The sequence below is a fragment of the Sebastes fasciatus genome, chromosome 1, assembly GCF_043250625.1.
Source record: "Sebastes fasciatus isolate fSebFas1 chromosome 1, fSebFas1.pri, whole genome shotgun sequence".
NCBI classification, from domain to species: domain Eukaryota; kingdom Metazoa; phylum Chordata; class Actinopteri; order Perciformes; family Sebastidae; genus Sebastes; species Sebastes fasciatus.
Window position 1 is genome coordinate 31,331,934 of NC_133795.1, and position 23,163 is coordinate 31,355,096.

The 23,163-nt window shown below is 40.3% G+C and overlaps 1 protein-coding gene across 3 annotated transcripts in view; it reads right to left on the bottom strand.

Moving 5' to 3' along the window:
* itga7 (integrin, alpha 7) overlaps window positions 1–23,163 on the bottom strand; it is a 42,437-nt gene that overhangs the window by 5,702 nt on the left and 13,572 nt on the right. The window contains exons 2-22 of one of the 3 annotated variants that reach the window (XM_074643249.1): window positions 18,741–18,868; window positions 17,971–18,050; window positions 17,449–17,704; window positions 14,981–15,088; window positions 11,140–11,347; window positions 9,854–10,050; window positions 9,464–9,552; window positions 9,203–9,330; window positions 7,339–7,434; window positions 7,119–7,180; window positions 6,681–6,850; window positions 6,266–6,415; window positions 5,008–5,123; window positions 4,325–4,511; window positions 4,133–4,207; window positions 3,867–3,946; window positions 3,670–3,747; window positions 2,754–2,856; window positions 1,858–2,073; window positions 862–978; window positions 609–722 (exon numbers count right to left, since the gene is read on the bottom strand). In XM_074643249.1, the coding sequence (XP_074499350.1) occupies window positions 609–722; window positions 862–978; window positions 1,858–2,073; window positions 2,754–2,856; window positions 3,670–3,747; window positions 3,867–3,946; window positions 4,133–4,207; window positions 4,325–4,511; window positions 5,008–5,123; window positions 6,266–6,415; window positions 6,681–6,850; window positions 7,119–7,180; window positions 7,339–7,434; window positions 9,203–9,330; window positions 9,464–9,552; window positions 9,854–10,050; window positions 11,140–11,347; window positions 14,981–15,088; window positions 17,449–17,704; window positions 17,971–18,050; window positions 18,741–18,868 (2,758 nt within the window). Of the gene's footprint in view, window positions 1–608; window positions 723–861; window positions 979–1,857; window positions 2,074–2,753; window positions 2,857–3,669; window positions 3,748–3,866; window positions 3,947–4,132; window positions 4,208–4,324; window positions 4,512–5,007; window positions 5,124–6,265; window positions 6,416–6,680; window positions 6,851–7,118; window positions 7,181–7,338; window positions 7,435–9,202; window positions 9,331–9,463; window positions 9,553–9,853; window positions 10,051–11,139; window positions 11,348–14,980; window positions 15,089–15,837; window positions 15,970–17,448; window positions 17,705–17,970; window positions 18,051–18,740; window positions 18,869–23,163 lie in introns of all 3 variants that reach the window. The other 2 variants (XM_074643240.1, XM_074643258.1) reach the window with 2 other exon arrangements.

A 23,163-nucleotide genomic window follows, 5' to 3' on the forward strand; every position in this document is an offset into this window, starting at 1 on the left:
ACTTTGGTCTTTGTTGTTATTTGATAACCGCTAATAAATAAAACAATTTATATAGGGGCAGGTAAAAATTGACTTTGGGTAAGTGAAACAAAACATTAACGTTGAACGCTGAATTAACCTTTGAATGAACCTTTTTAGACACATTGTACAAATCTAAATCATAGTCTTTTTTTCTCCCTATAAAGCATTTTCTATTTTAGCACACACACAAACTGCACTCAACATATATTAATAAATAATATGTTCTGCGCCAACATCTTTATTAATGTGGAAATAAGTCAAACCAAAGAAGAAAACTGCCATCTTAAAAAAAATTATTTGAAGTTCAAGGAAAAACACCATATAAGTTGTATATTTCTTGCTACTCTTGGATCTCCCACTGAATATCAAACGGGCAGCTGCAGGTGATTCAGTGGTCAAAGCTGACAGCTGTGTTCACAGTTTGCCGCCAGCCTTAACATCAAAGTTCTTGTGAGCGCTTGCTGCAGTTATCATTCATTCACTTGCATTCAATGTGAGCAGCAGCAGCTGTAACAGCTGGAGTGAAGCTGAGAGGTAGAGTACTGTGCACTAAGGTGCTGATGTAATGATTACAGGGTCTTTTGTACCTCTATGAAGCTGCTGTTCCACAGTCTGGCGTGGATCTTGAGGACGGCCTGACCGGAGAAGCTGTGGAGGGGACACTGAAACAGAACACAATGTGCCGACCCCAAGAGACAGTCCTGGAAGAAGAAACGACAGCTGAGCACTTTCAAATGGACTGGAGACAGATGAAAGCAGCTATAAAAAACAGTGAAAAGCAAAAGTAACAAAGCCTGCATCTTTTCTTTTGTGCAATCTGTGTTTTTCTTTCCCTCTTACCAGTTTGAGAGACTTGCGTCTCTCTGAAGCCGCCACAGCTGGGGTGGTTCGTCCCACGCTGCCTTTTGTCTTCACTTGACCTTCCTCCTCTGGGTGGGAACGCCGCGTTCGCCCAGCCTGATGGAAGTGACACATTCATACAGGTAGAGATGGATCAGTCTCTAAAAATGGTTGAGTTATGCTTCACAAAAAGCATCAGTGTGGTACATGATGTAGCGGTGTAGAAATGTAGAACAAGATGTTGCCGTCAAAGTCTTGACAACCACATGTAACTTTACATGCAGCTGCATCCAAAAATGTGCTCCTTTTTAACCACTTTTCTTTTAACTGGATGGAAAATACTTTATATGTAAGGAGGAAAAGGAGTGTTTTTGTCATCTAACAAATACTGTATATTTACAGTTTATTTATTAATACATACATACATTCATATATATATATGTATATATTTATATTTATATATATATATATGTATGTTATGTATGTATGTATGTATGTGTATATATATACATTTCCAGCACAAAATCTTGAATTCTCTACAGCCAGACGCACTGTGAATAAGAAAGGAGAACGTAGACCTAATGAAGAGGTTTACTATTGCATTGTATGTTTTTTCTCCTAAAAACTACCTGTAATAGCAAACCCAACTAATATTCAAATTGAGATTGAACTAAAAGTTGGCCAGAATACCCACGTTGTGAATTGTTAATTGCTAAAGTAAAAAAATCCCAATTCACAATGGACCCGATGGACACGAAGGACCTGAGACTCCTGAGCTAAATGAGATAAGGAAAGGAAGCACTGAAGCTGTGAAAAGAATTTAACCAGCTCTTAACTGCCACTGAGATACCTTCAGGCAGTTCACTCACTTTAGCAACTTTCCAGCCAAAAAACATTAATCAACCTCACCTTCTGTGGCCTTAATCGTGGATGCAGACTGAGTGCGACGTATTTATTGATTGTGTTAAAATAAGATTTCCTAGCATGGGTTATTACCCTGAGATTGGCCGGCTGTGGGAGTTCTGCAGATGAGGAGCTGTAAAGCTTCAGAGGATTCAAGGCCCCTGCTTGAGTGCACTGTGTGTCTGGGTGACCCTCAAACGTCAAACTGGCAGGATAAAGGAGCCACTTCCCATTGGCCAACTCGTTAGGCCACATGATGTTGAGGAAGGCCGAGCCGAGCGTCTGCAGAGGTTGGCCGGGATTAGAAACCTGACGGACAAAAGAATATAACACAGATTATATTAAGATGTGTCTTTCTTTAGCCATGACGTGTCAGACGCTGTTCACCTGTGTCCACACCTGGGTTATTATAGTAAACTAAAACTATAATGAAAATAAGTAGTGAAAATGAAAACTATATCCTTTAAGAAAAATTAAACTGAAATGATATTTTCTGGTTAAAAACTAATAAAAATAATGTAAAAATTAACGTGAATTCATTTTAGTTTCCTTTTTTACAGTAGTCAAAATTCGTGACAATCAACCACAGAAAGTGAACAGACTTGACCTTCAGGAGATGGCGCTATGCTACAATTGTTTCACATCGGACACTAAAGTAGCAGGAAGATCAAACATTATGGCCATTCCTATACAGTTCTTCAACCATGTATTTTGTATGTATATAGCTACATTCTTCTGAGACAATGACATTATAGCTGGCCCTATCAAAAATACACTAAAACTACTGTAAAACTAAAACTAAATATATAAAAACTAAAACTAAACCTTTCTAAAAAAATGAAACTAAACTAAAATTAAATCGCAAAAGTCAAAACTAACATAAAATAAAAACTAATGGAGAATAAAAAACTATTATGACCTTGGTCCACAAGGCAATCAAAACACACATACAGGGGTCCTACACACACACACACACACTGGTTCCTCACCACAAACTCAAAGTCCACGGGGCTGCCGATGTCCTCCAGACTGGTCATGGCACTCTCTCCCCTCACTGACCCACTGAAGAACAGCTGGTGAGGACGAGCGAGCCTACAGTAAAAAAAAACAGGATCACATCAGTGGGTCAGACAGCTGCAAACACACTCACACAACTTCATACAGCAGATATCTGTTTACTGGGTACAGTAGCTGTACAGTCCAAGACCGCAAGCAAACCTGGGATAATAGCAAGTCTCTCATAACTGCTAGAGAGCAAGATTAATTTTATTTACTCAAACTCATGCATGTACATTGTAAAATCCAGCAGAGCTTTATTTTCAATTCTTAAAAAGATCCCAAAATTTCCAACAAATATTTGAGGCACAATGTTGTGGATATGTGTATAAATGATTAGCGCTGCAACAATCAATTGATTAGTTGTCAACTATTAAATTAATCGGCAACTATTTTGATAATGGTTTAATCGGTTTGAGTAATTTTTTAAGAAAAAAAAGTAAAAAGTTTCTGACTCCAGCTTCTAAAATGTGAATATGTTCTGGTTTCTTTACTCCTCTATGACAGTAAACTGAATATCTTTGAGTTGTGGACAAAACAAAACATTTGAGGACGCAGATCAACATTTTTTTCACAATTTTTTTTCATTTTATAGAGCAAACAACTAATCAATTAATCGACAAAATAATAGACAGATTTATCGACAATGAAAATAATCGTTGGTTGCAGTCCTAAAAACGATGCTCATTATATCTTGAATATCTTAGTGTAAACATCATATATGAAGAGTTCAATGAAGAGTTGTCAGACACAACAAGCTGAAGGACACCAAAGGGAAACATGTAGATAAAGCAGTCTTTCTGTGCCACATGCATTGCTGAAGAAGCTGTTTTAAAAGGTTTTACTCACCCACTGACAGACAGAGGGAGCTCTATCACAACTTTAGCAAATGCTGTGACTGGTGCCAGTTCAGGCTGCTCACTGATGCTGGGAAGAAAACAAACACAAACAAACACTGTGATCAACTGTTCAATATGTTAAATAACAAAGCCTGATGTGAGGGCAATAAGATGCTAATCCATCAAGAAGAGATTTGGAGGGCTTACGTTGTCATTAAGAGATCTGCTGTCAACTCAGTGGTCTCAATCGTGATGTTAGATGTGCTCAAGTTGATGGTGAATTTCAGCTGAAAAAGCAACATATAAAGTGATATTTCATTACACTTAATGACACTTAAGTTAAATTATGCTGATTTTATTTCACACTGTATGGAAGAAATATCAAAAGGTATCAATATATATTTTTTTATGATGATAAGTTGTATCTTTTAATCCTGACAATCCTCCAAGCTTTAACTGCTTTGTTTCCGTACCTTAGTATCTCGTTTCACAGGGTTTCCAAGGTCACATTCAACTTGGGAGCCATTCTGGTTGGCTTGGCATCTCATCTACAGCGAGTCAGGATAGCAAACAAACACCATCAGCGAAAAATCCAAACATGTTTCTAGTTAATGAATGCACCTCAACGCCAAGGAAAAAAAGCTTTTTCTCATTAGAGCCCATACTTGTGGTGGGACCCTGGAGCCGGCATACGACAGAGTGTTTGGGATGGAGATGAGCAGCTGAGCGGCGTGGGCGTCATCTCCGTCCTCGTCAGGGTGCAGGGGGTCAGAGGGCGTGTTGGTGACGGTGATCTCCAGCACCACCAAGCGCTGGTCTGACAGGGAGAACACCTGCACATCATCCTCATCTCTACATGGAGAGGGTGGGGAATTGAGATGGAAAACAGGTACATAATGATAAGGCACCAGGATTTATTAAGACAAGTACCACTTTCTAATAAGTCCCTCTTTATTAACGGTTTATAAGTTACAGAATCCTTCTGGCTTGTGTTTATTCTGCTCCAACATGACACATTTATCTCCCCTTGACTGCTTAAAAGTGAGAAACGTACTAACATTTGTAACTTTTCACAACCTGGCAACCTAAACGTTGTTGTAAAGGCTTACGAATATAAGATATAAGATATAAAAATCATTATTAAATAATGAAAAAAACATTAATATATCCTTCAATATCAATTGACATGACATTAAACCAGGCATTATATCCTCAAGGTAAACATTCGTACACACGTTATTACCACCGCATGCAAACAATTGTTTGTGTTGGGGCTATAGGTTGCTAGGCAACAGTTTGCATCATCAAGGCCATCATCTCACACTGAGTGGGCTCTGCAGACACTAACTTTGGCAGAGGGGTGAAGAGGTCGGAGGTCAGGGGTCGCGTTCCAAACTGGTAGCCCAGCTTCAGGTTGCTCTGGCAGATTCTGTCGCTGCCGCATCCTTCTCGCAGGAAGTTCACCTTCGGAGGGTAAAGGAGACAGACGAGAAGTTGATTATTAAATCTCGAAGCGCATTCAACATCTAGTTAAGGGTTTTAATACGAGATTAAATGATGTTATGTAGCATGGTTAATGCTGAAATGTGTTCATTATATTAACAACTAAGTTATATTTAAGCAAAAGTGACAAAGATCACTGGATCCAGCTTCTTAAATATGAATAGTTTCTGGTTTACAGATTAATCAATAATAAAAAATAACTGTTTGGTGCAGCCCAATAGCGTTACACTTTTCTTCATCATTAAGCTTAAAATGCCTATTAAAGGAGCAGTCTGTAGGATCTGGTGGCATCTAGCGGTGAGGTTGCAGATTGCAACCGAATGAAATTTCTCCCGTGTGCCAAGCGTGTAGGAGAACTACGGTGGCCGACGCGAACATGTGAATGTCTCTCTCTAGAGCTAGTGTTTGGTTTGTCCGTTCTGGGCTACTGTAGAAACATGGCTGACTCCATGAAGAGGACCCGCTATGTAGATATAAACTGCTCATTCTAAGATAACAAAAACACAACGATTCTTATTATCAGGTGATTATACGCTAATGAAAACATAGTTATCAACATTATATTCCATTTTTGCCAAGCGATCCCACAAAACACACTGTCCCTTTAAGCAGCAGATATTTGGGGTTCAAGAGAGAAAAACTGCATGGGATGAAAAACCATGGAGCCAGCGGATGTTTGTGGGAGGAGGTAAGAAGGTGATTCAGCTTAAGGCTCCAAAATAAGGATGATGACTCAAAAACATCTCAGTTAATTTATGAAAGCTATGAGTAATTAATCCTCACTGCAGCATTTAACTGTGTGAATTATCTTTTAACCACACAAACCAAGCAATCCAGGGTCAATTTCTACAAAAATCTCATTCTTCATGTTTATGTTGTTAACAGACTTACATTTTCAGCTCGATATGTTTTATATGTAATATGAATATAGTATATTTTGGCTTTAACGAGCATTGACAAGCCTGAATTACAGCAGAAAAAAAACTGTTGATGGGAAGTGTTTCATAAAGCTCCACTTCTTTATAAAGTAATCTGCGGGCAAGTGTGGCCCATAAAAATTAATCCCAGCCATAAAATACTTCTACTTCCTTTTTGTTACCGACCTCAGAGTGCAGCGTATTAGAGGGGGAAACACTCAGGATGGGCGCCAGCTTCTCCAGCCTCTTGGCATCTGAGTGTCTGCGCGGTGGCACAGTCTTGATAGTGTGCGTTATCGCCAAAGAGATGGGACGCAGTTTGTCACGGATGTTCTCCTGCATGAACAGAGAAAGAAAATTTGGTCAAAGAGTTTGTGACGTGACGTGAAAGAGTGTGTATCTTGGATTTTTGAAGCATTTTATCTTCTTTGTGTCAACATATTGAATGAAAAGTTAACTGTTTAATGCCCTGGAACTCAAAACATAGATTGCCAAAACACACATGGTACACCTTTACTATTACTTTGCTACCAGAGTAAAATAAAAGACAAAAAAAACAAGACCAAGAACCACCAGTTATTGTCTAATCTAAGTTACTGACATGGAGCTGGAAGGTAGCAGTGGTGCACACAAGGTGACGCTGTCCATGCAGCTCCACTTCTTCTGTCTGAGTGTACTCCGGCTCCAGCGAACTGCGGCCCAGGAAGTTGACGCGGTGCGGGAGGCCCAACTTCCTGCGCTCGGTGTCTGCTTCAAAGTGCACCACTAGGACTTGAAGGGAGTAAAAAAAAAGGAGGATGATGCATGGAGAGAGATAGAGGGATTGAAAAATGTCAGGACACACACAGAGAGCACTTAAAGAGCCCAGCGGGGGCAGAACTCATACGAAGTCCCCATCTGAGGGGATACAGTGTTACACAGCTGTGATTTAATCCAAATAAAGTCTGATGTTACCCCACAGATAAGGTTACTTTCCACTGTAAATAGACTCCTGTCCCACTTGAGAGGAAATAGTCTTGAAAAGCGAGGTGTGACTTACTAATGTGTGGTGAGTAGTGTTCTGGGTGGGCTGTGAAGGTGAAGCAGACCTTGACCTCCACACTAAAAAAGGCAGACGGTGGAGAGAGAAAATAAATATCTGTTTTTACAACGAGAACAGTATTTTAGATTGAGGTGAGAAAAAAGCAGCTGGTTTGTCTTTTGTTAATCTGGGTTTAGTTTAATTATCCTGGATTATTTGTCACATTATCAGTTCTTACCAGACTCCTTCTCTGCCTTTACAGTTGGACTGCTCCAGATCAATGTATTGAGGGTCGATTAGTATTTCTCTGACCACATGGACGACTGGACGAGACCTTAGGGACACACAAAAAAACAAAGAGGTGTGTCAGGTACAACCAATTATGACTAAATTGAAATTTAATTTTTTTAATGGCAGAATCAATATATTTGCTTAATTTAAGTCTATGTCAAGGTAGAAGGAAGTTATCGCTTTTATTGTTGTAGTCAGAGTAACGTGACATCACATCCGTTCCGTATCCATCAACCAAAACAAAACGCAGCCGGCTGCAGTGAGCCGAAACGATAAAGTAGAAAACAGCGGAGGGTCTGCGTGGATACGACCTGCACCCTCACATGTTAAATCCAAAGTGGTAAACACCACACATACAGTAAAGTATGGAAACACTTTGGGTTTCACACATTGCAGGAAAAGCAGAGCTAGACATCATGGCTAAAGCTGCATGCTAACTCTGTCATGGACAGGAAACGTTATCTTATTGCGGTAACGTGCGGTCAAGCCAGCCATCACTCGCATCTCCGTGGTCAAATGGGCCGACGCTACAACTGTAGAGCACCCATATACTGATATTTATGTTAAATGAATTCAAACGGCCCCGATGGAGCTGACCATGGATATATAAAGAGAACGGAGCTGATGGCAGAGCTAGCGACGAACTTGGCGAAGTTAGTGGAAGTATACACGTGTGATTACGTTCGGTTTTCAAAATAAGGTGTTAACAAAGGGAACTGTATATACAAAATACATATATGGAAATAAGATTGATTGGATTGTATTTACCAGAAGCATAAAACATTACATGTCCCTTATAAATTAAAAAGAAAATACCCCAATTTTTTTGAGGGAAAAGTCTATTCTTTGATTTTTGGGTTACCGGAAAAAAAAAATAACGCCTGACAATGACTGATACATTTGACTTCAGGACATCTCTGACTACATACATGCTGAAAATCAAATATTTTACTGTATCAATTTAGATATTTTCCAAAGTAAAAGTACCTAGAAGTGTATGATTCAACTTTTTCCCATGATCTAGTGTTAAAAAAGTTAGCAAAAATCGCAATAAATCGTCATATCGAATTGCAATTCTTGTAGAATCGCAATACTTAAAAATCGCAATACATATCGAATCTGGAGAGAGGTGCATCGTCCCAGCCCTACTAATTAAAAACGGATTGTGAATTTTTTTTTTGTTGTTGTTTATAAAAAATCGGTTATTGCTTTTCAACTCTACCTATCCCTTCCCGATAGGGACGCCAGATAAAACATGTAAACTGTTCTTCACTCTGTGGATAAGCTGCTCAAAAGACGCTATCCTGGCCAGCTCAGTACTATCCTGCTGCAGCCCCATAATGACGGCTAGTTCACCCAAGAACACACTTGTGAGGACAGGTTAGCCTCCATTGTTAAGACACCCAATATGCATAATGCTGGACCCACAATGATCTCTGTTTCCAGCATGCTGTTATATACATCCAACAATAGCTGCCCAGAGGTCATGAACCATTTCACATTCATATTGCACGCAAGATTTACGATGCAAACTGAGAGTATATGTGTGTCATTAATGTCTGCTTAACTTTTGGAATTTGATCCAATCTATGTGGAGGTAGAAGGAAGTTAGCGCTTTTATTGTTGTAGTCTGAGTAACGTGACATCATATCTGTACCGTATCCATCAACCAACAGTTGATGGATAATTTTTACTGTTGGGAATTTTCCAACAGTAAAAATTAAACATTGGGCCTTTATGATTTATGTCAAACACATGTTGTTATCAAATATAGGATCTCATTTTGGGTTTTTAAATGAATATTTTCTCACCTGAAGAGAACCACTGAGTCATTAAGAGATCCCACAGCAATATCTGGATAGTGGTTATTATCAATATCCAAACCACCTGAGAGGGAGTATCCAAAACGTCTCACATCAAAGTCACGACCATCCAGTACCTGGTGGGATAAGACACACTGATCGGTCATCATCCATTCAGACAGTCACTCTCTTATTATTCCTTTGGTCTTTTTATTTTTTATTCTTCCTTCCATCTGTTGGTTCATTTCTAAACTGTTGTATGAAACTCACCTGAGCAGGTTTGGTTTCAATTCCAGCATCTGAGCCTCTGTAGATGAAAACTTTGCCGTCTCCATCAAACGGTGCCCCCACAGCAATATCTGCACAGATACAGAAATGATTGAAAACTGTTTAAAGTGTGCACACATTCAATTAAATTATCTTTTAGTTAACATTTAAATGGTTTAAAACAGAACCCACAGTATGATTGAAAGTGAAAGTAAAACTTTGTGAATGTTAACTGGATTGAAACTACTGATATCCCCCTCTATTTCAAACAACAGCAGTAGAAATTGAACAGAATCAGTCCCTTTCCATTGTTATATTATAAGTTAAGTATTATAAGTTATTAAAGTATAAGTTGACGATGAATTGTGTGGAAAAAAAGCCTGTTGTTCTCACCTCCGTACCCGTCCTGGTCCAGATCTCCTACGTTGCTGACTGTCATTCCAAACATGGAGTCGTAGGTCCCGTTGAGACGGATGGGCCGAGCCTGGTCGTCCCAGTGACCGAAGGGGTTCAGGTACACGTACACAGCCCCACCAATCTCTGCCTTACGGTCAAAGAAATTAGGAGCTCCAACAATCAGATCTGTCCAGCTATATGGACAGAAACAGAGAATACAAATTAATATAACACTGGATTTAGTTTTTGTGAGACCCTAGAACCTCTGATCCATTTTTTTTTAAATACACCACCTCCCATTTACTTTTACTCTTATTGGTAGAATACAACTAAGTACATTTATTTATATACTTGTACTTGAGAGTTTAAAGTATTTGTACTTTACTGAAGTATTTTCCTTTTCATTGTATGCTACTATCTACTTCTGTTCCTCTACATTTCAAAGGCATAAATAATACATAGTATTGTGCTTTTCACTCCACTACATTTATTTCACAGCGACGGTTATTAGTTACTTTTCAGATTAAGATTTTATATAAAACATGTGTGTCAATTTATAAAATATGATGCCTTGTCATATGTTAAACTACACAAAATGATATATAAAGCAGCTACAGTAAAGTACTGTAATATGTAAATGTCATAATTCTTCCGTGATATAGAAATAAGTACTTTTAGACATTTAAAGGAACAGTGTGTAGCATTTCGGGGGATCTATTAGCAGAAATGGAATATAATATTCATAACTATGTTTTCATTAGTGTATAATCACCTGAAACTAAGAATCGTTGTGTTTTGTTAGCTTAGAATGAGTCCTTCATATCTACATATGGAGCGGCTCCTCTGCCCCGAGTCTGCCATGTTTCCACAGTAGCCCAGAACGGACAAACCAAACACTGGCTCTAGAGAGAGCTTTTCGCGTTTTTACGTTATCTGAAGGCCACCGTAGTTCTCCGACACGCTTGTGAAACTGCGGTAACGTGAGCCGCAGAGTGCAAAACCGTGGTACCGCCAGCCACCGTCTGACTTCCGTTGCTCCTAAAGTAGTGTTGCTATAGTAAGGATGGCCTCTAAGCCAGGCATTACCACAGTCTTGGAAAGGTATGAGCGGAGGGGTACTCAGTTGGTTGCAATTTGCAACCACACCACTAGATGCCACCAATTCCTACACACTGTACCTTTAATAGTAAAAATACTGAATACTTCTTCCACCACTGTTAACCCCTGATTATTCACTGTAGTGATGATCATCCAGACTGTCTCCTCATCCAGCATTTCCTCACCCGTCCCTGTTCAGATCCGTCGTAGCTACCGAGTACCCAAATGAAGACGCCAGCTCCTCCCCCCAGAAGATGTGCTGCGGCACCAGCCGGTAAACGTTGTCCTTCTTCAGCAGCACCACTGCCCCGGTGTGATTGGCCCGAGGTGCGCCCGCCACGAACGTCAGCTCCCCGAGGCTCATTATCCCCATGGCTGAATCCACGGAAAACCCTGGAAGATGGTAGGGCAGGACGGAGGAAAGGGTCAGGGGTTAGTATTGACTGTAGGGCTCAGAGGCTCATCTCCTCTCTGTGTAGCATGTCCTGCTCATCTTCTTACTAATGAAATGTGCCTTAAGTGACTATTGATTTTATGCCAAACTCATGATGGGTGTAAATGTCCTGTGTGCACGTGTTTGAAGACCGCTGGAGGCCGGCGAATGGTTGCGTGTCCACTGGTAAAAGCAGAAATGGGCTGTTTGTGAGCTAACAGAGGGAGACGTATGGGGCTTCACCTAATGTCTCATGAGATTCATGAAGCTGCTGCTCTCTATCAGTTGCCTCGAGCGAAGGCAGGATGTAAACATAGTGGTTGGACGTTAATCAGATTTATAACCTAAAGCAGCTCCACTTTTGTGTGGGAGTGTATGTCTGTGTGTGTGTGTGTGTGTAAAGGAATGTGTGCTTGCATATAAATCAGTAGGAGTGAACAAGTGTAAGGGGGAGGGAGTGTGTGCGTGTTTGCTTCATGACAAGATGTGTGTTCTTATCAAGCTGTGAAAAATAGCACATCGTAGCAAACTTTTCACCTGAACAGAAGCAACCACGTGCATTTGCTTCACTGGTTATAAAGCATGCAGAGGGGAGGGTGTGAAATAATCTATCAGGCCGTGAGGAGGGGGTTCATCTGTTAGTCCTGAGTAAACATGCAGGAGGAGACAACACAACGGAGACAAACAGTGAGCAGCTCCAGGGTGGCAGGTGAGGAATGCAACAGTCTGCATCGCAAGTCCTGTAAAAACGGAGACAAAGGTGCTACTTTTTCCACACAGGGCGGCTTTTTAACACTCGCTACAAGGTCGTCTCTGTAAATCTAAATGGGGAATGAAAGCTTAAGGCAGCAAAAGGTTTTTATAGGGTCCCTGCAACAATGGTAATTTATCTGCACTACACTCATTCAAGTCTTTGCACCATAATTTGCACATTACAGTGGCATTCTTTCAGTTACTTTTTCTATTTGTTACTATTCTATTCTTGTTCTATTTTATTGCCTATTTTGTTGTAATATAAAATATTTTACCAGTTTATACATTTTCTGTGCGCATAGCAAGGAGGAGGCTACAGCTGCATTTTATGATGTGCTGTAAAATGACGATAAAGCTGAACCTTGAACCTAACTGTTTGGTTTCACTTCATTTCATATGATCTAAGAAATTAATTGAATTAGGTGGATGACATTTTTTTAAATGTTTCCATGTCATACACAATTTTCAACACAACTTCAATCGCGTTGTTCATTCTCCTGTGGAAGGTTCATCCTCACTAAATGTGCAGGGATGCATTACCCTGTCTTTCAAACTATTCACATAAGTGATGGTATTAACTTTATTTTATATTTCATTCCACATTATATTCTCAATACGTCCTCTGAGCTCAGATTTCTATTTATTTTTAATTAGTAGGGTATTGTCTCATGCCACAGTGGCAACAGCTTGATATAATTGAAAGTAATGTTAATACTTTTTAAGTCATATTGCAACCCGTTACATTTTTAATCTTTTGTCTTTTTTCTTTTTTATACCATCAAACTAGATTTGTGATTTTTTTTTTTTGAAAATTGCTATGAGCAATTAAAACTTTAAATAACTAAAAGCGGATTTTTTTATTATTGTTTTTATTATTAGTATTATTATTCTTTTTTTCTTACATTTTTGACAAATTAAGCAAGATAAAGTAAAGACTAGATTTAGTCAAAATGACAAGCACGACTATTGTGTTGACTCTTGCAGTATATGAAAAACAGTAACAGACTGTATTTTCTCACATTTTATGAAAACCTAAACAACAATCAAGTCTTCAGAAAACCTGGCTTTGACATAACACTACATTTAGCCGAATAATAAAGATCTATTTTATATCTATTTTATCTAATCTCTACAGGATTTGATTTGGCCTTGATTGAGGGAAAAAGGACGTATGCTGTTATTCAGCAATACGCTGCTCTTTGTAATAACATTTATGTATGTAACCATAACATAATAAACAAAAAAATAATAATCAGAAATAGCTACAACACTGTGTCTATCATTTTAGTAAGCATGCAAAGGTGTGGCATGTATCATCTGGTTAGGATCAATGGAAGCATGTGAGTTATAAATGAAGGCTAAAAGGTCATGTGGGAATTAGTGTTGTCAAGGAGACGGCTCAATGTGGAGAGCGGGAGGGTAAGCAGGCCTGGAGGTATGCGAATAAAGAGATTTATGGCAGATCCACACACTTAGTGAAAAGTAATAACTGGAACAATAACAATAAACAGGTTGTGTTAAGCAGACGATGAGTCGTCACACATGGACACTAAAGACCACGAGATTCAGAACGTTAAACAAAAACAAACATTAGTCCTCCACTTTCGTCCGGAATGAAATATCTCAACAACTGTCTGGTGGATCGCCATTAAATGTTGTACAGACATTCATGGTCCCCAGAGGATGAATCATATTGACTTTGGTGATCTCCTGACTTTTCCTCTAGCGCCACCAGCAGGTCAAAGTTTTGAACGATCCGGTGACATATCTCTACATCTACAGATGGATTGGGACACAATTCTGTGCAGACATTCATGATCCCCAGAGGATGAATCCTATGGACTTTGGTGATCCTCTGGCTTTTCCTCTAGCATCACCATGAGGGTGACATCTGTGGTTTTGAATAAAATGTGTCGACAATTGTTACATGGATTGCCATGAACTTTGGTACACACATTCATGATCCCCTCAGGACGAACTGTAATAACTTTGGTGATCCCTCAAAATTTCATCTAGCGCCTTCATCAGGTCAAGATTTTTGATGTGTCCAGTAATCTGTATTATGACAAAACCTGCAAAACATTCCCATCAGCCTCAGCTGTACTTTGTTTTTAGAGCTAACTAGCAAATGTTAGCATGCTAACACACCAAGGTGAACATGGTAAACATTACTGTACACCTGCTTAACATCAGCATGTTAGCATTGTGAGCATATTAGCATGCTGACGTTAGCATTTAGCTCGAAGCACCGCTGTGCCTATAAGTACAGCCTCACAGAGCCGCTAGCACGGCTGTAGACTCTTTGTCTTGTTTGTTAGTTAAACCTTTATATGAGTAAATCGATTTAGTAACACTACGACAACTGACGAGAAAACCACCACCACCTGGAAAGCTTCGTACCGACACACACATGCAGACCGACTCGACACACTACAGACGACAGATGTCTACAGACAGAACAGACAAACACCCCGCTGCTACTCAAAGAGACAACCATCTGCTTGCCATCGTCAAATCAGCAGCTAGAAGCAGAAAGTGAAAAATAATCATACCAAAAAAATTAAATTAAATTAAATTAAATTAATTTAAATTAAATTAAATTAAATCAAATCAAATCAAATTAAATTAAATTAAAGTTTTACATAAAAAATCTTCAGGTTCGGATGGCTGTCTCTTTATAACAGTACAGGTGATACGGCCCCATATAGTACATAGATTATACACTAAAAATCTATCTGGAATTAGCAGAAAGGATTAAGACGAAGAAGGAGGAGGAAGGTGGGACTACTTCCACTACAAGCCCAGTCCGGTCCAAACAAAAACACCTCACGCCTACAAACCTAAGTAGCTATTATGAGCTACGTCCTCAAACGGTGTGGGCCGGCTGGAGGGCTCCAGAGTTTTGTACAGCAGTGCATCTTCAATGGGGCTAGCCATGAACAAGAGCCCTATGGCCCAAGACAGGAAGAGAAAGACAGAAAGAGAGACAGAAGGACGAGTGTAGGAGGGGAGTGATGGGATAGTGAGATGGTGAGGGAGGGGAAAGAGTGAAAAGAGAGGAAAAAGAGGGGGAAAGGGAGGTGCAGGTGAGACAGGCTGTGATTGATTGGTGTTTTTTTTCTTTGTGGTGCCGCAGTGGTCCTGCAAAACCACTGGGTACCTGGTGGAGAGACGACGTTTCAGGCTCAGACTGCACCCTGACTGCCTGTACACCACCCTCGTAAAAGTTTTGACATGTTTTCCTGTACTTTGTTTTTAGGGGAGGGCGGTGATGGGATGAGGATAACGTCATTGTTGTTGGGTTTATTTTTTGGGAGTAAATATTTCCCTTGTTTACTCAAAAAAGGGAGAAAGGCCAAATTTTTTTGCAAATACTGGCATCATCCGAATTCATGCCAGGCCACAATTAGCTCTGGACATTTTTCACATGTCCACCCACATTCACATGGGAAAACGTTTAAAAAAAATGAGGTGGAGTCCCATTCAGGGCTCTGTGAGTCACACACAGATAGGCTCATTCAGAGATAATCCACAGGGAATGACCAGTTAGAGGCAGTCTGGCAGCTGCTACTGTTCCTAGCTCCTGGGGTTTTGGCAGCCATGTTGGAGTACAGCCTGAGCCTTGGTGTCGCCCTGCACCGGCCCTCTCTTTCTCTCCTGTGCACAGGCAGCAGTGAGCAAAGAGGGCGAGTCCTACCCAGGTAACTGTGGGAGGGCACAGGGATGAGCTGGGCATTAAGTTGTTTCTGATCTGCCACCTCGTAGGGCCCGTCGTCATAGAGACCGAGGTCGAGCAGAGTCTGGTTTAGGAGCTGGACGCGCAGCTCACCTGGAATGGAAACAGGTGAGGGCACAGCAAAGCAACAAGCACACACAGCACACATCAGAATATAAACACTTGTATTACTTACCAATCCTATACACAGTATGTACTCAGTCATGGTATACTGTTTTAGCAGTTAGTATACAAGAAAATCAACATACTATACCATGTTATACTAACAGGAACTGATACAATACACGTGCAACGTTGGACATCAATACAAGACTTTGCGAAGACAACTCAAAAATTAGACTTCAAAAACAGACTGCAAAGTGTTTTTCCTAAGATCTAGTAATTTTCTTTTTTGTCTCACCACCATTCACACCCCTTTTTAATGTCAGCTTTAAGCAGCTCCTCTATTTCTTTTGTGCACTGCATTACGAGTGAGTAGTGTTTATCGACAGCACACTAAAAAAAAATCCCTAGTATGCGTACTCTCTGCTTTGAGCATACTTAATTTTGTCACTTAGAATACACTACAAACAAACACTACAAAAAATCGGATAAGAATCTGTGTGTGGTATGAATTTGAGACAGGCCGACACTCTCAGACTCACAATCACAATCACACCTGTCTTTCCATCTAAATGCATGTTCTGTTGTGGACACAGTGGAATGTCTTACACTATAAAATAACATTGAGTAAAATCAAAAACATCAACATCAGCATCTAGCAGACAAAATGTAGACTTATATTTTTATGTTTTAGAATGTGAATTGTATAAATTAAGATCAACATGAGCATTGATTGATTGATGTGGCAGACAAAATAAATCAATCCAGTAACTGATTACTGCACCAGATAAATCGCAGGGCTTTCTTTGATTACATGCATGCCGCTGCTCTGCATAATGTCTGTGTCCAATCACTAGATTGGTTTATAAATCAATTTGATTTTTTTAAATCCCTAACAGTATTGTCCTGTTAATAGCACTGTTTTAATTAGGCAGTGTACATGTGTTGGCTCTCTCCTCTAGCTCACATTAGTTGCAACAGTATTTCTTCTAATGTTTTGTATATCCAGTGAAAATTGTCAATAATGAACATCCTCCTTGAATCCAAGGCAAGAAAACAATTTGCACATTGTAATGGTGCAGCACTAATGAGGGCAAAAGGGGGTTAATAGATACAAACTAGGAGATTTAATTGTAAAAACATTTCCTACAAACATTTCTTTCTTTCCTTCTTAAACGTCATACCGGTCTACAGGATGTGTACTGACGCAGATTAACATATCACATCTTAAGAAGGCAAGAATATAACACACATATTTTCCTCAGACTGCATTAAAATTTGAAAACACAAGACAACTTCTGACCAAAGATTCAGATAGAAAAAAATGAGATTGTCTGCTTGTCTTCTCGTTGCTGCCACCTAGTGCCCTAAAAATGATTAATGCAACTTTAAAACTGCAACACCACAATGGGAAAAATAACATGTCTGCCTTTTCACAGCCTTGTTTTCAGGGTGATTCAGACACCTTACCTTTCCAGTTGTAAGTTCCCGGAGCCCCAAACAGAATGTAGTTGTTGTCTGGGGTGAAACTGACGGAGAGTCCCTGCTGACAGAAGCCAAACTGCTCGTGTCCCTGCGGCCGGCCTTCGCAGAACTTCCACTCTCCTCCGTCCAGGTCGTCTCGCTCTGTCAGATCCTCACTCAGGACGTAGCAGCGTCCAATGGGGTCACGAGTCTCTGAGGGTTTATTCACGCGTTGCCTGAGCTCATACAGGTGAGCACAGGTCTGGTGAGGGACAGGAAATGTCATTAAGTATTAACCATTAGGATTTACTGTGCTGTTACTGGTGACTCATTAAAAAAATCTAGTATTCATAGTCATGCATAAAGAACTAAAAGTTAGTACAACTTAACAGAGGAACCAAAAGTGAAAATGTGCTTTCTGTGTTTACATATCATTGGGTCAGAAGCAGAGCAACAGTTTTACTTTCAAACGCAGGAAAGAGCTCGCTTCCTGCACTGATGCATGTACAGGATGTTATCTTCACTTACCACCACCTTTCCTCCGATCCCTTGACTCTTGACAGTGACTCCCAGCCACTGATTGTCTTTGCTCTCTCTGTCCAGTTTCACTAAGGGAAAACACCATATTGTAAACCAATTAGGATACGAGCCACCGTAAGCAAACAGCACTTTGTTATTCAATGAGGAGTTATTGAAGTTCAAATTATAGTTAACTTTTCTCTAATGCAATGCAAATGACTAAATACAAATACAATTTAGAGTAAGTAGATTTTAATGGCAACATTAGTTAGAAGCTTTTGAAGATAAATGCATAATGGTATTCACAGTAAGTAACTGAATTAATCCAGAAAGGCTTTTCCTGATGTCACAAAATAACCAGAGATGAAAGTCGAGAATAATCTCTGTGGAAATTTAAGAAAAGAAAGCGCAGCGAGTCTAAGTGACTAAAAAAATTTAAAAAATCAGCAATTTATGTTCATTTTCCATTAATATGCAGATTATTTTCTTAATCAATTGCTTAACCATTTGAAAATTAAAAATTAATAGAAAATGGCCATCACCATTTTTATAGGGTAAGTCGACATAAACTGGTTGTCTTATCTGGCCAACAGTTGGAAACAATAAAAGTAACAATAGAAACAAGAAAAAAAACAAAGATTTACATTTGATAAACTGAAACGAATTGAAAAAAATTACTTAAATGATTAGTCGATTATCACAATTTTTGCTGATTCATTTAGCAGCATATTGTTGCAGCTAATCAATTAGCAGACGAATCGTTTCAGCTCTTCACTCACAATCTCCATCGATATCCACCCTCTCACAGTCGTACTCCTCGGGTGTGATTGGACACTTGAACAAGGCTCCTGGCCGGCTGCCCCTCAACAGGCCCTGCCCCGCTGCCTGCGGCGCCCCCACAAGGATCCTGAAGGAACATCACAATGAACATTTAATCGTGATACATATATTATAATTAAAGATTCATTGCTGATTTCACGCTATGTGTCATGACAGAAACTAAACATCTCATGTGAGTCTTAGTACTACTTACAATGTAACTGTAGTTGCAGTGGTTAAACGCTATTATTAACGCTATTATTTCACACGTGACTGATGGCACATTCAGCCTCAGCTGACCTAAGCCACCATTACTGTAAAGTACAAACAACTGCAGCTCAAGCTATTCAAATCCTGCGTAGACCACCTACAGTTAAACGTGTTATCTTGACTTTAAGTTGATTCAAAACAGCTCTGTTGCGTTTGCGTGTGCAGCACCTTGTTTGTACTAACGGCTTATCACCGATAATCCTTCGCTATCAAGGCAAGGAAAAGTTTTATTCTCAGTGAGGCGGTTGCTGATATTTTGGGGCCAGTGTCACTGCCCTCTGCCTTATTAGGAGCGGCTGATTCAGGCCAGGATGCTATTTAAAAACCGAGCGTTGAGCCACATTCCACCCAACACCGTCAGCTATGGCATATGCACGGAAGCGAGACGTGGGGAAACAGAGGCAGAAGAGAGAGATCAGAGAATAAAGAGCAGATTGCAAGGTGGAAAAAAAAGCAGAAGTGAGAGGGATCGACCTTGAAACTGGGAGCCACAACAATAGCTGCTCACATATATTTATAATGATGTATGAATAACAACTAGCAGTGCCTGTGTGAATAGTTCCCATCAGCAGCCCCCCTCATGCCTACCTTGTTATGTACACACTTAAATTAGAGTTATCTCTGTGGCAGGGAAGTATTTTGACTATAAATACAGTGTAGCAAGCTGATATCACTGCATGAACCCCACACAGACAAACAGACAGAGAAGTAGACACAGACACTCATCAACCGGCCGTAACAGAGGCAGCTCATCATACTAATGTAGTAGCATTTTAGCACTTTCGGTTCCCTCGTCTGGAAGTCAACGGGTTTTTAGTTAGACGCCTGAAATGAAAAGGTCAGTGGTTAACACAAGCTTAAGAGATTTTAACGTTTTATTCTACGACATAAAACACGTCAGTAAATATCCCACTTGTGAATTTTGAAACCTTTACGTTCTTAAAAAGTGGCTAAATGAGACTACTAAACGCCGTCCTCCTTTACAGCCTTGTTGTGTATACTCGTGTTCATGTGACCGTGGTGTAGTCCGTTTATAGCCTAACGTTAGCTTTGTACTTCTGGCGATTGCATTCACACTTCAAATATCATAAAGTGGTGTTCATTTGTGAAGATTATATCGCAGAACAAAACGTACAAGTATCATAAACGTTTGTTTACGGCAGAGTTTATTACCTCCGCCAAGGCCAAAGGCCTAGGAAGGAGGTTATGTTTTCACTGGCGTTGGTTTGTTTGTTTTATTTGTTTTAATAACTCCGCTCAGCCTATGCATTAACACCACAGGCTTTAAGACATGCGCAGTGTAACTGATGACGCGTTCCTGACGCTGATCTCAACATAAATACACATGGTTGATGGCGCAAGCTGCACGGAGAAGGGGGGGGGGGGGGGGGGGGTGCAATCGTACTTGGGCAGCTTGGCGGAGGTCTGCGCTCTCCGAATGCCATTCTAGTTTTCTGCAATAATCCAAAACCCAATGATAAATCCCATTGGCTTTTTGACGGGGGAACCATGATGTTAACTTCCTGGTTTGCCTACAAAAATACGTCATCCCTGGAGCACTCCATAGCTGTTTGATACAGTTTAGACAGTGATGGGAAAGGGGAGAGTCAAGCATGGTGGACCCGTCTGCTGCACATCCAAACATCTTACTCATTTTACCACATGACAATAGCTGCCACCCTGACTCAACATCTTTTCTTCTTCCAGTGTAAGAAAAAACCTTTGTCCTCACTTTCATCCTGGTCATCATAACACAAAAACGACCACTCGTACCGCCCAGGAGGCCAGACAGCTCTACTTTCTATGTTCTTCTCTTCCCTGACAAGTGCTTCTGTTGAGATGCAGCCGTGCGTTGCCTCAGGGATGATTCACCTCACCTTAATGAGTGAGAACCCCAAACAGCCACCTAAAGCCAAGACTTCTCATGTGAAGTGGTGGCCCACATGAGAAACCCCGATCCACACGGTGTTAAGCTAACGCAAACACACGTTAAACAAAAGAGGAAGAAAAGAAAATCCCTGATAAGATCTGATCCCTCTTATAGCTCGACATTCCTGGGGAGCTCTGGTTTATGTGTAGGAGTTGAGGTGATACCCATCTTTCCCCCCACATGTGCAGACACACTGGCAGGTGTCAGGGTGTAAGGTGGGAGGTCTGTCAAGCTGTTATACCGCCAGTATTTGGAGGAGAGAGTTGGATGTCTCCCAGCCTGTCCATGTGCCTAAACATTATATTCAGCCAACTTTGACAGATTCAAATTATTCTTCAGAGAGAAAACATCTGAAAAGACATGAAGTATACGCAGAGATGAAACAAAATGATTAGAGGACCCGACCATCTTTCAATAGAAAGTCTCGTAAAATCACCAACAAGTCACAGGATACACATACATTAGAAATGTGGCAGAGAGACAGATAAATATCTTCCTGGTGTTTATCTAACTTTAGTTATTGTAGATGGCACATACTTCATTGTCATATAAGATCATATTCACTAGCACAATACTATTAACCTGACCCACCAGATGGTTTGTTACACAGAACCATCTGAGAAGCCGTCAATGGAAAGTGTTTGGGAAAGGACAGGCACTGTCAAAAAATACTTGGCAGGTGATTGGATGAGCTATCTATCAATCAAACTCTTGCTGAAGCCAGTCGGGAGAAGAGCGAAAACATATTTTCCATTGAGAAAAGCCTTCAGTGCCGTTCTTTGTTCTGATATAACTGATGCTGCAGCATCTACGCTAACATCTTCAGGAGCCACCATTGTTGTTTATAACGAACAGTCGCCTCTCCGTGTCGCCTCACACAATCCTAAACCATGGCCATAGCTGCTAGAAGCTCCCCACAGGACGCCAATGCTACGCCTCCATAGTCTCAAATATGAGAACATATTCAGATTAAAGCTGAAATGTTTAGTTGAATATGCAATTAGTCAACAGAAAATTGCAAACCATTTTGATGATTGATCATTTCAATCATTTTTTGAGCAATAATACAAAACATTCCCGAGCTCCAGCTTCAGCGGGATGTGCAGCTTTTCTTCCTCTCATGCAATATTGTTAAGTTAGCCTAACTGAATATCTTTTGGGTTTGGACTATTGATTGGACAAAACATTTGAAGATGTCACCTCGGGCTTTAAGAAACTGTGATGGGTATTTTTCACTATTTCTAACATTAAAGGTCAAACAATTAATCAATGAATAAAAAATTTGGAAATAATCTTTGGTTGTAGCCCTTTTTAAAACCATTCATTCCCTCATTCCTCTTCATCTTTCCCTAAAATGAAAAGCATCATTGAGTGAAAAATTGAATCTATCATTTAAAAATGGATTGAAGAAAACAAGGACATGTTGTCTGGGTGTCCTCAACAAGTCATCACAGCCCTGAACATTTAATTCAATCACATAACTTCCTACAAACAGATTCACAATCTGTAGGAAGTTGAGTGATTGAGTTAGTCAGAGTTGAATAACGCCCAGCATACAGACAGGCACACATGTCCCAATTTGACACAGATAAAATGTCACGTCTGACTAATGCTTTCATTTGTTTGCCCTTCACCCACTTCTGAGCTCACTTCATTGTTCAGGATTGAGTCAGACAGTCCGATCATGATCTCCACTGCCAAGCTCATCTCATCTTTCAGTAAACCCACATTTGACATGGTGTGTGTGCGTGTGCGTGTGTGTAATATGAGTGGTTGTGGGTATGTTGCTGCTGCAGTCTGGGCCTGGATTGGAGATATCAGGGTGTTGAGCGTGACGGTGACGGTGTCTAGTGAAATGCCCACATGAACCCAGACGCCACAGAGCCGGCACCAGCATATCTGAAGTGCGTATGTGCAATTTACACTCTGTATACACAGATTAGATAATGCACCTGGGAAGATCAAAACAAGAGTGTACAGCCATGCTAGTGGCTCCATGAGGCTGTACACTGCAGTGCTTTGGGCTAAATGATAACATCTGCATGCTAATATGCTGACAATGACAACGCTAAGATGCTGATGTTGAGTTGGTATAATGTTTACCATGCACACCATAATAATACCATAGTATTTGCTAGTTGGCACTGAGGCTGATGACATTGCCGTCCACAGAGCCGTGAACT